Here is a 13,942-nt window from a genome sequence, read left to right as displayed (position 1 = left end):
TAATGAGCAATACACAATTTACTACCTAAATTACCAAAGGAATAACCACCTTTCAGGTTTTAAAAGGAATTAAGAGGTTAAAAACCCATTTGGTTGGTGTGAATGGCCTTTCTTGGTGCTGAGGTTTAATAAATTTTAACAACACATTCTCAGAATAATGTGTTTTACTAAAATATAAAATAATTATGATTTCAGTGAGGCGTGGGCACAATATAATAAATGTTCTATGGCTTCATAGTAACTCTTCTCTCTCTTTTTCCTTTCAGCTCTGTATGCTTTTGAAGGACATGACAATGTGGACGCAAAATTTGTAGAGGAAGCAGCTCTGAAACACACCACAATGCTTTTAGGCTTATAAAAGAGAAAATGCAGTTATATCAGCTTCCAGTATTTTTATCTTGCTCATTAGCTCTACTTCCGTTGAGAATTCTTTAGCAATATTTTAAACTGGTAACCAAAATCAGAATACATTGTTGAGCCATCTGAATTTCAGTTTGGTACTTTGTTCAGACAGAACTAGACAGTCAAGGGTAGAGAAATGACAACCAGTCCAAGGGGGCATGCAATGGCATAAATAATGCTCTTCCTAGTGGCTGATCTTCCTAGTGCTTTCATAGGCCAAAAGCTAGTTTCTATTATACTCTGAAATAAAATATACTTTAAAAACGTAGGAACAGTGCTTAGAAAAACAAAAATTAGCTGTGTCACTGAAAATAGCATATGACAAGCAGAAAAATTACAAGTTGCAGAAAAACTCTATTTGGAAATTAGATACTTTTTAAAAAACTGAATTTGGACTAAGTCACATCTGCTAATTGTAGTAGGGAATAATTTGTAAAATACAACAATTTATACATACATAGAGTAGGATTTGTCTTCGTGCACATTCAGATGGAACTGTATTTAATATTGTAAAGTTATTTTTATAAAAGTTTGATTTAGTAATATCTTGTCATTTAAAAAAACACTGAAAGTTTTAGCCTAACTCCTTTGTTCTTTGAACATAGCCTTTTATTCCCACCAAGAATCATGACTCCATGAACATGTTCACCCAAAGACCCCCATGACATCTAACGAGTTCTCCCACTTTTCTTTTTTTCTCCCTCTCTCTTCTACAGTGACGTTCTGACCATAAATACAGTTGCTTCCTGGGGTAAGCCCAAAACCCTTTGCTTTCCTATCTTCACACCGTTTCCCTCAGTGAACTTGTGAAATTTTAAAGATTACAAATATCACTAGCCAGCATAATAATTCAGCTTTTCTAAAATCATCATTATATTCTAAAAATTATCCTCTCCTACAGAATTTCCCATTTAGGTCAAATATTTCATGATCACTGAAGCTCAAAGTCTTGGAGCCATATCAGTAAGGTGGTGCTGGTTTTTCCTCTTGATAAGGTCATTATTTTTCATTCCCTACGCTTTCCTCTTCACACCTGGGTTGTTTCTGTTGCTTTCTGAAGTCTAATTCATCCGATGCATATTTGAGATAAACAGTAGTTTGATCCTGTCACCCCTCTGCTCATAATCCTTCAGTCGCTTGCCATTTATTACAGGATAAAATCCAAACTCTTTGACATTCAAGATCTCCCAAATTCTGGCCTTATACACTTCCCCAGTACGAACGTTCTGTTCCAACCAGCCTCGCTCACTGGGCCTTGAACAGAACTTCTGTCTTCTTACTTCCAAGTCTTGCTCAGGCGATTTCCCCCTCCTGGAATCCCCTCCACTTATTAAAATCTTATTTATGCTTAAGGGCCAGATAAAAAGTTCCATCTGACTGTGCTCCCTGGCCATTCCAGTGCACATTGGCATCTCACCCTCTGGACCAGTAGCACACGTTGTAATATTTAAGCGTCCAAACCTTTGTAATTTTTAAAAATTATTTTTCCTTCCTATGTATTTAAACTTCCTATGTGTTTATTTTTTGAATCCCTAATTACTGATCCTACAACACAGCAACTGTGTGTAAGTATGCAGTATTTCTTTGCATTAAGCACACAGCCTATACAGCGTTACTTGTTACAGGCTCTCTCAAGGAATTGCTTTTTAATGACTTCACAAAGCAGTCAGGTTAGATTCAGGACTCCTAGACTGAGAATGAGATTCAATTTCCCTCCATTCTGTCAGGGTGGGGGCTTGGAACAGATTTTGTTTGATTTAGCAAAATAAATGAATGTGATATTTCTCACTCCCAGAGTCGTGAAATGAAATTCATAACTGATAACAATATGAAATAACAATAGTTTGAGCATGTTAATGAATGTAAAATCACCGGTTTCAAATCTACTTTTATATTTTTATGTGAGAAACTAAACAGAATTAGCAAAATATACTTGGGTGAAATACAATAATATTAGAGTAATGAAATCAGTGGAACTGGCCTCATTTTCTCTTTCACATGCAAAATTATAAATATCTTCATTGAAATTTTGAAAAATCTGGTATCAGAACAAAGTAATCACAAGTGTATTTGCATATAACATTGTGGAAAATATAGATTTATGAGAAAGATAAATTAGGGCATAATTGTTTTTGCCCAAAAGGATTCTTTATTTGTAAAAAGAATCACTATAACATCACTTTTAAAAAGACAAGCTTCCCTACTGCTTTTCACTCAGTTTAGTTTTACTGACATCAACTTGCAATGCAACTATTTATTTAACCAAGTGAGTTATGCCCCTACAATACTTGGGCTATTTTTCTTTTCAACCATTCTTTCTTTTTCTTAAAAGTGAGTATATTGAACAGGATCTGCTTTTCTTTCTTTAATAAACAAAGACCACTCTGCCAATTTCTGTACTTCGCTGAAAAGGTATTTATTTTTATTGCATTTTTATAGCACCCAGTCTACTATATATTTCTGAAATGTAATCAAGAGACAGAGTGAAAAAGAAATTGGTGAGTGTGATAGGAAGGAAGCATACGTTGCGGATACTCTGTAATTTAGAGCTATTATGCTGACGTTTTCCAGCTGTGGATGTGAAGAAGCCTGGTTGAAGTGCCTCCTTGAGAAGCCTGGGTTGGTTCACATGTTCAGATTTCAATCGGCTTTATAACAGGTTTCCTTATGTGCCTCATATTGGCCCCAGGTTCACTGGGCTTAAAGGGAGCCAAAGCGCCATACGGTTTTGGCAGAGGAAGAGTGGACTCTGCCTCTGGGATGTAGGCATTCGGACGCTGATCCGCAGTTGTGTAAACACCATTGGGCAGCTGGCGATTTTCTGCTTCCAAGAACTCCTGCAAAGAATGATTTATCCTTTTCAGTTTTTGAAAACTCAAAGTCGCTTCGTCCTCAGGGCCCATTAGACACAGCTGGGTCTGAGCAGCCTTCGGCTATGCTCGCTGGCCAATATTCCCCAAAGGGACAGAAGGGTGTGAGGGTGCGTCACCAAACATGCACACCCGCACACACATTTCGTCTCATTGGAATGACCCATGTTGCTCAAGCATCACTCTACTCCTGGGGTTTAGGGTTTACCATAAACTGGTTGGTGGGACCTAAATTTGCTACATTCCAAAGTCAGTATCTTTCATTAAGCACTAATTATTTCCATGTTTGTGACAAAGGCAGGATAATCTGTTTCCTTTGGTAGGTCACTGGTGAGCAAATGGTACAAAGGAGGAAATAAGGAGTAAAGTAGAACCAGTGGAGAGAAGTGGTCAGCAGCTTGCTTTGAGTCTCAAGATTCTGCCTGTGTTTCTGGAAAACAGAGGAATCTCTTATAGCATTAAAAAGAATTTGAAAAACTGGAGACAGGTAAATGACAGCTGGGACACCACAGGTAAAATCTGAATGGCTTCAAGAATATAATCCCAGGCAGTGTGGGAATGACAAATCAGACCTTGTTTTCAGGAATTCATAGTATGTGTTTGGAATGCACCTTTTTCTTGGGTTAGGGAGGGAATAGTGATCTGGGGATGTCTGCTCTGTAGTCTGAGAGTGAGTTATAGGTCCCTGGGATGTAGTCTCCTCAGAAAGAGATGCCTAATTCCACTCTAAGATTATTGAAAGGTCATGGGAGTAGGAATAAGAACTGAGCCCCCAGTGTGTAGGTGGTCAGTGATAGACTTAGGTCTTTGGTGGGAGAAGGGTGGTACTGAAGCCTAATCGTAGCTTCTGCACCAGGTGCAGAGTCTGCAGAAGCCTGTGACAACCATAATATGCATAATATGCTTGAGGCCTCACAATATGCTGTGGTGGCCACAGCAGATGGACATCGAAGAGTAAGGTATGGTCTGAGCCAGGGTGCAAAGATAGAGATTAGAGACCTAGGATAAAACCAATGCCAGCCTGGTCATTGCCATGCCAATGGGAGGTCCTGGTCTTCACCATACCAGCCCACGATAGAAGACAGTGGGGTGGGACTTGATGCCCGCCCAGTGTTCTCCAGGGAATATTCTGACCCTTTGGACCGTTGTACTTTGCTTGCCTACATAACATCTTAAAAAAGCAAAATTTATTTCTAATGACTTGCTGGGCCTATGTGTGTGGTAGAGTAGAACATTTTCATGTATTTTGGGAGGATTGACAACCCCTGCAGCAGCCCTTCCCGGCACATTTTACAAATGCAATATAGAAGCCATAGCTTACCCGAGACTTTTCAGCGATGGCCAAGGCATACATTTCTTCATCTCGAAGTACTTTCAACCACTCTCTCTCAATCTCTTTATTGAGGGGCAGGCCCTTTTCCATCCTGGAATTGCAAGTGAGGATGAAGTCTTCTTTCTCCTTCACTTCCTTCTGGAGTTCAATGGCCATAGCTTGTTTCATGGACAGCTCAGCAACAAGAGCCATCATTTTTTCAGTAGCATCTTTGATCTTTTTCTGGTAGCCATTCATCTAGAATTAAAAAGCCCAAGGCTTAGCCTATGTATACATTCCATGAAGACTTGAAGGAAATGGCAGGCTTCTGGCTGTCTCTGATGGTAGGGGGCATTCTTGCCTGAAGGAAGGAAAGTTTAAGTGGGAATTCGCAGAGAATAAGAACTGGAGGAGACCTCAGAGATTCAGCCCAACACCCTGGCTGTGAAGTAAGGACAAGGAGGAGGGAGAAGAAACAGACCTGTTCATCTAGTTACTGGATTTCCAGGTGGGTGGTATTGAGGGGAATAGTTTAGTGTCTCTATTTTTAAGAGGTGATAAGGACAAGGGAAAGGGTATTCTTGATGTCTAAGTTCTGGCCTAATTTTACCATGTTATTAGTTTGCCACTTACACAGGGGGGAAAAATCTGGTAGAACAGAATTGTATTAGTTATTAATACACTTGCTTAAGTAAGATGACCAGCATCCGTGATGATTTTTAATGGAAACTATCACACTTCATTGTGTTTGTATTATTGATCATAATTCCCAGGATGCATCATTATGAGGTCATAAGCAAGCATGAGCTGAACTGGACAGTCTGGCCAGTAATTTGAAATGAAATGTTCCTAGTTGTGTGTTGTGTGTGTGTGTGTGTGTGTGTGTGTGTGTGTGTGTGTGCTTACCTTTTCATATAAGCTATTTATTATCAAAGAATTAAAAGATAAGACTAGGTGGGAAAATTGATTTTAAAAGACAGAAAAGAAGTAAAATTGGAATTGGTGGTTCCTGTAAGCTTTCTAGCCCACAGCACAGCCTTTCAGTGTGGCCAAAGCCTGGTGAGACAGTAAGAGGTGACTCCCCCTACCCGCCAACACTCAGTGTCACATTACCCTGCCTTATTACTTCTTCATATCCTTTCAGTACATATAAATGTATTTGGTTATTTGGTTATAGCCTGTCATCCTACAAGAACATAGTCTTCATGGGGACAAGGACTGTTTGTTTTATTCATGAGGTTCCCACTGCTTAGAATATAGGAGACAAAATTAAAATTGAATGTTTGTTGAATGAAGGAATGAATAAATTCTTAGTCTCTTTTAATTGTTCATTCCTTTCAACCAAGGTAAATTGAGACACAAATACGAGCATCCAAAAACTGCACCCTACCTCAAAATACTTTCTTCTCTTAATAGAGTATATACTGGTCTGTGTGTACATTTGCTTACAGAAACGTTGCTGCTGGTGATTTACATGCTTCTGAAAATATAATGACCAATTATTATGTGAAAACTGTCTCTTTAAGGGAATAGGGAATATAAATTTCTATAACTTCTATACTGCATTAATTTTCAGGAAGCATAATTTGAATAAAAATGACAGGCATTCAAAGCTTCAATGATGAGTCATTATCTCAAATTTTATTAATTAGTCATTGCACACTTGAGTGTGTGTATAACTAACCAACCTCCCTTCTCCATAAATCAAAAAAAAAGGATGGTATTATTCTGGGTCCTCTGAGTCTTTGCTGTCCCATTTTCTGTTCATTTGGGAAACTTGTAAGAGGAGCCATAAGCTCTCTAAGAGAGATGAGAGATGAGATGTGCAACCTTGTTGAACACCCGCAAGGGCCAGGCCACTTCTGCTCAACTATGTGATGCTTGCCACCACTTTAGCTGATATCACACCCATTTCACAGATCAGGAAACTGAGTTTTAAGACCATTTATGTATCTTTCTCAATGTCACTTGGTAGTGTTGGTAAATCACAGATCTGGGATCTGAATGTCTTTCTGTCTTCCAGCTCTGCCTATTCTAAGGAGATTATTTTAAATGGAGGAGGAAGAAAGCCAGGTAGAGAGCATGGAAAGTGGGGAACGGAAAGGGAGATAAATCATGAGGACAGGACTCAGTAATGCTGGAAACTTCCTGGTCATGTGGACGGTCTCAGCAGCTCCCATTTGTGTTTCTCTGGCTTAACAGTTGACTTGTGGAGGGACTCTGCCATCAGCTTTGACAAGCAGGCCTCAGCAAAAACCAACTTCCCCCAAAGAAAGGGAGATTCATTTTGCAAAATAAAGGAAGGCAACATTTAAAGAAACTTCGGACATGCTAATTCAGGCAACGTTCATGAGCCTAAAGGAGTCTTAACATTTCTTATTTTATGAGGTAAATTGAGATTGGCACAGGTGCTGTTGGCCTCATCAGTCTATTAGTGGAAGTGTAAAGGCAAATAAAAATGGCCAAGAAGCCTTGAGATTTACAGTAGTTTAGTGTGCCAGAACTGTTTCTAAAACAGGACTGTTAACTTACTCAACAAACGTTTTTCTAGAGTTTAGCACATGCGAGGCATTGGGGAAACTAAGAATAAGGAACAGTCACTGCCCCCAGGAGCCCACAGTGGGTGACACCATTATTCACGGCGTCTTCTGAACTGCCTCCCCACACTACATGGTGTGCACAATGTGTCCCTTTCCCTTTTGCACTCAGCAGCTCCAGTGACTGTTGCTGACTGACTAAAAACCCTGGACTGTCACAGAGGGATGCTCCAAGGGGCCGGGGAGGCCAAGCAGGCAGCAGACCCTCTGATGCCTGATGGTGCAAAGTCCTGCTGCGTCCGAATCACCAGCCTCCCTCCTGCTGGCTGCTCCTCTTGCTATAGCTTCTAGCGGTCCCTGCCTGACCCTGTAGCTTTGGATCAGAAGCCCTGGTATTTTAAGCTTATGGAATTAGGAAGCCCCATGTTACTGGCCTTTCCTCACTAGTGAGGCTTGGCGGGGTGGGGGTGAGGGGCTCCACCCCAGGGAGTTGTGTGACTGCTGTTCTCTTTAATGGTCCCCTTCCATTGCTGGCTTCTGGCTGCTTCTGGATTCAGGCAGCTCCCATGCAGACCGCTGGATAAATGAGGCCCTCCCTTCACAAGGAACTAGAAAGGACTTAACATGGCACATGAAGTATGAAGATAATGACTGTCATATTTGAGTAGGTACCCTGTTAAGTGAACCTGTACACTGTCATTGAAAGGTTTAGGATTTCCCACTGTAATGAGAATTCATTCAGGGAACAAGACTGAAACTTATCTTGGACAATTCTCTAAGAGTCATCTTTACATTTTAAATTTTAATTCTTTGTCTTTATCTATTCATAAAGCCTAATCTCTCCAGGCCTTCCCCCAATTAATGAAGCAGTCTGTGGAAAATGGAAGGTGATAGAGGAGGAAGGGCAGAAGAGAGGAGGCGGGGACTTGGGCAGACCTTCTTGGCTAAGAGCAGTGTGTCCTGCTTGCAGGCCTGCGTTTTGCTGCAGAGCCTGTCCGTGAGCCGGGAGACCTGTTCATAGATGAAATCCTTCTCCAGCAACTTCTCCTCCTGCTTGGCCAGCTGTAGTTCCAGCTACGGTCGAAAAGAATTTCAATAGGAAAAAAAAGTCATGCAAGTCAAAATCTTTCCTAATTAGAGCACTATTTTTCCCCCTTAATGAAGACACCTTGCCTTCATAACTCTAGAAGTTCTTTAAACTGGACGAAGTCAAGACTTCCCCTCACCCCCTGACACCCTGCCCCCGAGAGCTGTGGCACTTCTTCCTCCCCATGGCAAAGAATGGCCCTCTCAGCTCCTTCTAGCTTCCATGTTGCCATTCCTCTGATATGCTCCCATCAGGAAGACAAATTAATCCACTCAAGATGCCAAAATTGCTCCTATGGGCTGTGAGACAGAGATGGGCATTTTGAAAGCACTCAGGTTTTAACTTTTTTGGCAAGCATCTAAAGTCAAGCTTAGGTTTTGTTACTAGATTGCAATGAAAGGACTATATTAGTGACTAGAATAATGAGGGATAAATCTGTATAACATGAAACTGTACCACAGATATCTGTGACACTGATCAACAGGGGCTAATAGATGCTATTTTAAGAAAGGACATTTACCGCATCCATTTTTTTGATCATTTCTTCTTCGGTCATATCTTTCCCTGGAAGGAAGCGTGTTCTGTTCTCACCCTCAGGATTTATAAACTGTTTCTCCAGGTCTTTTATTCTGTCTGTACACTGTGAAAACTATTAAACAAGAAAGAAACAGTAACTTTGCTCAGTAAATCTTAAAGTCACATAGCCCAAGGTCTTTAGGGTCTTTCCAGGCGAAGGTGGAAGGGAATTCTTAACACCCCATCAGCTGGGACTTGTGGTTAAGCAATGTTTCTACTCACGTGTGGTACAGTGAGGAAGATGCCTGTTAACTGAGTCTGCAAAGCAAGGCAGTGACTTCTGGGTCATCAAAAAAAAGCTGACTTTACAACCAGTCCTTTTATTGCTTCCCGTTTTGTGTTATACTCACGGGATGCTGTGTGGTTGCAGAGCTCCGACTATACAGACTTGACCCCTTTATCGCATGTTGTTACAGGGGCCAAGGTAGACAGCACAGCGTGCAGGGTACACAACATACTAGACTCCAGTTTAAAACCCTTTGCTGGCAATAGGCTTAATGGCTTCCCAAAGAAGAGTAAAATTCTTAATTACTAGGTCAACACAGCGTACAGTCTGTGAGGAATAGCCTGAACTATTTGTATCTTTTTTGGGAAACACCCAATGTAATGTTTTATATATCAGCTATATTTGTTGACTCAGTGAGACTTTGGAGGTGGATGAAGCAATACAGAAATCCTCAAGCAGGAGTGGCAACCACACTTAGCTGTTTTATAGGGAGAGATGCAGAACACAGGGAAAACCAAGTCATCACTTGTAGCTTTTCTACTGAGAATCTGTATAATCGCAGGCAAATCATTTATCTTCTCTCAACCTTAGTTTCCTCAACTATCAAATGGGAAAATAAGTCCCAAACTCATGGGATCGATCCATTAAAGGAGATAATATATTTAGAGTACTTTAAATTTTTAAACTTATTCTCCTCCTCCCGACAAAAAGAATTTCAAATGGTGACATGAATAATTTTTTTCTTCCTGTCTCTCCACACTTAATTGCCCTTAACAGGGAGTTAAAGTATCCATGTATGTGTATTCTTTTGTTATTAACAACATTTAATGTCTCCTTTTGTTAATTAGGAAATTAGATAAGAAAAAATATATGGTGCTTGCTTATCAAAGTGGTGCCTTGATTGATCTTATTTCCCCATGGGGCTTTGAGAAAAAACTGTATCCTTTTTCGATATAAAATAGTGCTCTTGTGTCCTAAAACAGTTCACATGACTTCCAGGAGCCCTAAAAACAGGCTATTATTACAAGTAAAATATTGCAGGAAAATGTGACTTATGATAATCCTTGGATTATCATATGTCCTTATGATCATCCTTGGACGATTAAAAACTTTCAAGCAATCAAAAAAAAGCAAACCTTAAGAGAATTCTGAAAATGATACAAAAAAGGGGAAGACTGAAAAAAAAACACAAAACACTGTAGCTATAGCAAATAACAGGATATGAGAGAGATCTGGCACTACATGGCAACGTACAAAAACAATGTGCTTGAAGCTTGAAATTTCACACCATATCCTTCAAAGGGCCCACAGTGATTAGTGCTGAGTATACAATTAAATAATTAGGTGCAGTCTGAAGACTAATGCGAAACTTTCTATTCCACTGTTCTTAAGCTTAGAACTAACTCTGGTAGAACAGGGAGCTGATGATAACACATAGTCTCTATGCTTCAGTTCATGTGCAGTGAGAATGATAAATGCTCACACCAAGCAGGGTGTACTATCATTGAATGCATAGTATTTTCCTCTTGGGTAAACTGAATTCATATTTTATACCAGATTACTGGTTTTATATAATAAATGCTAAGTATGTATATATATATATATATATATATTTTAAGAAGAACTAATTTTATCTATTTTAATCTATTGAATAGAAGTATTAATTTGCAATTAACACAAGTAAAATTCTTACATAATACAGAGTGAATTTTTTCTGTCATGGATCTTACTGGATTTAAAGTCCTTTTGTTCTGCTGGGCATGTTGATCATATAGCATGGGCAAAGATGGCCTTGAAAGTGTGTGCTGGGAAAGACCTAGAGAGAGCCAAATTATTCTGTAAAACAGAGTGAGACAAGCGTGGGGTGCCTGGGGGACAATCTGGGATGGTAAGGCTGTGGAGCGGAGATGGGGGGTGAAAGATGGAAAGACAAGCCAGTGAAATGGAACTAGGCTAGGGCGCTGCATGGGGTAGTACACCTGGGGGACTGTTCCCAGTGGTGGCGTGGGAAGGCATACTTGTCTGATACTTAATTTGAAGTTCTTTGCATTTCTTTAATGTACCCCCTCACACTGGTGCCCCAATTGTTCAATAAAGTCAGTTCACAGACACAGGCCTGGCATGAATGGTCTTGTGTAGGTGTAGGCGGAAGGAGGAACCAGTCCCGAGTGTGCACTGAAGTGGCACAGAAGTGGCCCAGTCTCTGTGTGTCAAGATGATGAGCGGATCCCCCAAAGGAACCACTAATTGGAAGCAGGAGTCAGAGCTGCAGGAATCCTGGGGAGGCTCTGGGGGAGACCTGGGGGAGGCCTGGGGGATGTTCCAGCCAATCCTTCTAATTCAGGGCTACACTTATTGAAGAAGTGAATGGGAGAACATATGGCTAAAGAAACAAACACTGGAATCAAAACCTTACCATGTTTGTGTAAAATGAAAGATCCTATCATCTGTATAGCATATTACACGTTGAAATGCCATAAAATATGAAAGTAGAACCATCATTCAGTTCCATAAAGTCCTGTGAATCCCATGACATGATTAAATTAAAAAAAAATGACCCAAAACTGTGTCTATAGCATGAGCTAATGAAAACCATTTACTTGTAAACCTAGAAAAAGACCAGAAGGATTTCTTCCAGATTTCTGATAATTTTAATAGTGATTATATGTTGGGGATAGAATTTTTTTTCTTTAAAATTTTTGTATTTTTTTTCAAAACTTCATTAACAGAGTATGTCTTAATTTTATAATCAGAAAAAAATCTGAAAGCAAACCTGACATTTTATTATTATTTTAAAAACTTTTGGCCACACCCCGTGGCACATGGGATGTTAGTTCCCGGACCAGGGATCGAACCCACACCGCTGCATTGAAAGGCAGAGTCTTAACCGCTGGACCACCAGGGAAGTCCCTAAACCTGGCATTTTAGAAAACATGTTATAGGTTAAAATGTATTCCTGCTACATTGAGTCAATGGAAAAAAGTTTAGGCCACAAATTGTTTAGTTTAATTTTTTTCTTCTGTTTTCATTAAGAAAAAAGTATAATTATTACATGTGAAGAAAATGGCTTTATATTTATGGTTTTATTTATTTACTTGCTATTTTATGTTTAAATTTTATGACTTTATTCCACTTTAAAAAAGGCCATGTCAGAGGCCAAGTTATTAAATTACAGGGAAACTACAGGGGTTAGTAAGGAGTCTGATTATATGCGATTACCCATTAATAAGAAACAACAATCTTGGTTCTAGAATATCAAAGAGAATCAAAAACAAGAGAGCTAGATGGTCTGCAGGATCTTTCCAGCAAGCATCAAAAACATAATTATGAATAAAAATAAAAATAAAAACAAACCAAATAAAACCAGTTATGCTGGCCGTAGTGAAAGCTTGGCTTACTGAAGTTTTGAGCTCTGAAGCAGCTGAGTTAGAGCTGAGATTTGGGAAGGTCTAAATTCCAAGAAAGGCAGAAAGTGCTTCATGGGGGAAAAAAAGACAATCTGTAGCTCAGATGCCTGAAGCACAGATTCTGCCCTGGAGCAGTGTTCAAAGGCATTTTCAAACAGGACACTTAACTCAAGAGTTCTCGTAGGTACCAGGAGTAGCATGGCTTGATTTACATGTAAGAACTTATATGACCTACAAAGCAATAAAGGAGAAAAAAAAAAGAAAAAAGCAGCAAATGTTCCCAGGAAGTGTGTCATCAACACTTTTCCCACCTGAATCTGGAGCACTGCTAAATCAGCATCCAGAGCCCTCTTGGCTGGCAGCAATTTCCGGGTCACGTGAATCTGTCTTTGCTTCTCCGCAATCTTCAGTTTCAGGAATCGGATCTTTTCTTCCAGGAAATGTATTTCAATTTCTCCATTTAGCTTCATCTTCTCTTGGATGTTTATTTTTTCATAAAAAATGCACACTTCCTCTTCGCGCTCTATCAGTTGAACACCACTATGGTCAAATTGAGAGGCAGAGGCTAAGAGGATGTTGAGGCCGCTGTTTTACTAGTCACTGTGGTTCTCTCTGGATTTGGGTGCAAAATACACATCAACACTGCATGATTCCAGAAGGCAATAGATATTCACTGCTGGCTTTCTAGTTAAACTCCACGTTTTGAATTTTTCTGGGCATGGGAGAGAGAGGGTTGTGTAGAATCTGGGCTCTGAGCTGACTATGTTGTGGGCCGGCCACAGTATCTCTGCACGTCCCAATGGTCCTCCTGGGGTGGCAAAGAGTGTCACTCCCCAGGCATGAACAACGTGATCCCAGAGTCTGATTTTCTGCAGACCCTCTTCCTGGGCCAGACCTGCCAACCGAGGGCTGGCCAGAAGTACCTAGGCAGGGGGCCAGGGAATGCGTTTCTGGCAGCTATTCGGTTCTATCTAACTTGCCAGGACCACTAAGCTCTTTTAAAGTTAAATATTTCTGATGTACATTTCCCCATAAACAGGCAAATCCCCATGATTACAGTCCTTTGTAATCATGCCAGAGGAAAGACCCCTCCTTGTGAGGAGACTATGGGGAAGAAACAAAGTAAGAATTTTCTAATTCCAGCCCCAGAACTGACCACGGCCTGGGAGCACACTGCCTAAATGCTTTGGTTTGTGCCAGGAGCCAAATAAGAGGACTTTTTTTTTTATTTCCCCAGAGAGAACACCTGCCAGCCCTTTGAAAAAGTGGTGTTCGTCACACCCTGAAGTTCTTCCCCCACACCGTGCGTATCCATTATCCCCGAGTGCATCTTAATTGCTTCTCTTTCTCTCTCTCTCCTCCCTCAAAACATGTGTGCACAGGGGTGTATTTGGCTAATCTTAGCTCTGTATTTTGTTTCATTTGTCATTCACTGGCTCATCTCATGAGCTTCTTTGCTCTCTGGACAACAGAAGCCAGGTGCGATGCTTTACCACCTTTTTGTACTTTCAGGGCCCAGCACTTA

The 13,942-nt window shown here is 40.4% G+C and overlaps 2 protein-coding genes across 12 annotated transcripts in view; one reads left to right on the top strand and one right to left on the bottom strand.

Moving 5' to 3' along the window:
- The window catches only part of GSAP (gamma-secretase activating protein), an 88,036-nt gene extending 85,846 nt beyond the window's left edge, over nucleotides 1-2,190 (top strand). For all 5 annotated transcript variants that reach the window (XM_082399330.1, XM_082399329.1, XM_082399328.1 and 2 more), the window contains one exon: nucleotides 267-2,190. Coding sequence is in view for 4 of the 5 variants with exons in the window: in XM_082399329.1 (XP_082255455.1) it covers nucleotides 267-358 (92 nt within the window). In the remaining variant the exon portion in view is untranslated. The remainder of the gene's footprint in view (nucleotides 1-266) is intronic.
- A 113-nt stretch (nucleotides 2,191-2,303) lies between these two features.
- The window catches only part of CCDC146 (coiled-coil domain containing 146), a 139,445-nt gene continuing 127,806 nt past the window's right edge, over nucleotides 2,304-13,942 (bottom strand). For 5 of the 7 annotated variants that reach the window (XM_082399332.1, XM_082399337.1, XM_082399336.1 and 2 more), the window contains 5 exons: nucleotides 12,729-12,957; nucleotides 8,729-8,857; nucleotides 8,058-8,195; nucleotides 4,594-4,842; nucleotides 2,304-3,239 (listed from right to left, as the gene is read on the bottom strand). In XM_082399332.1, the coding sequence (XP_082255458.1) occupies nucleotides 3,036-3,239; nucleotides 4,594-4,842; nucleotides 8,058-8,195; nucleotides 8,729-8,857; nucleotides 12,729-12,957 (949 nt within the window). In that variant the 3' untranslated portion in view covers nucleotides 2,304-3,035. The remainder of the gene's footprint in view (nucleotides 3,240-4,593; nucleotides 4,843-8,057; nucleotides 8,196-8,728; nucleotides 8,858-12,728; nucleotides 12,958-13,942) is intronic. The other 2 variants (XM_082399335.1, XM_082399338.1) reach the window with 2 other exon arrangements.

Source organism: Balaenoptera borealis, assembly GCF_965194805.1.
Source record: "Balaenoptera borealis genome assembly, chromosome: 7".
Lineage (NCBI taxonomy): Eukaryota > Metazoa > Chordata > Mammalia > Artiodactyla > Balaenopteridae > Balaenoptera > Balaenoptera borealis.
This window is presented reverse-complemented; position numbering and strand designations above follow the sequence as displayed.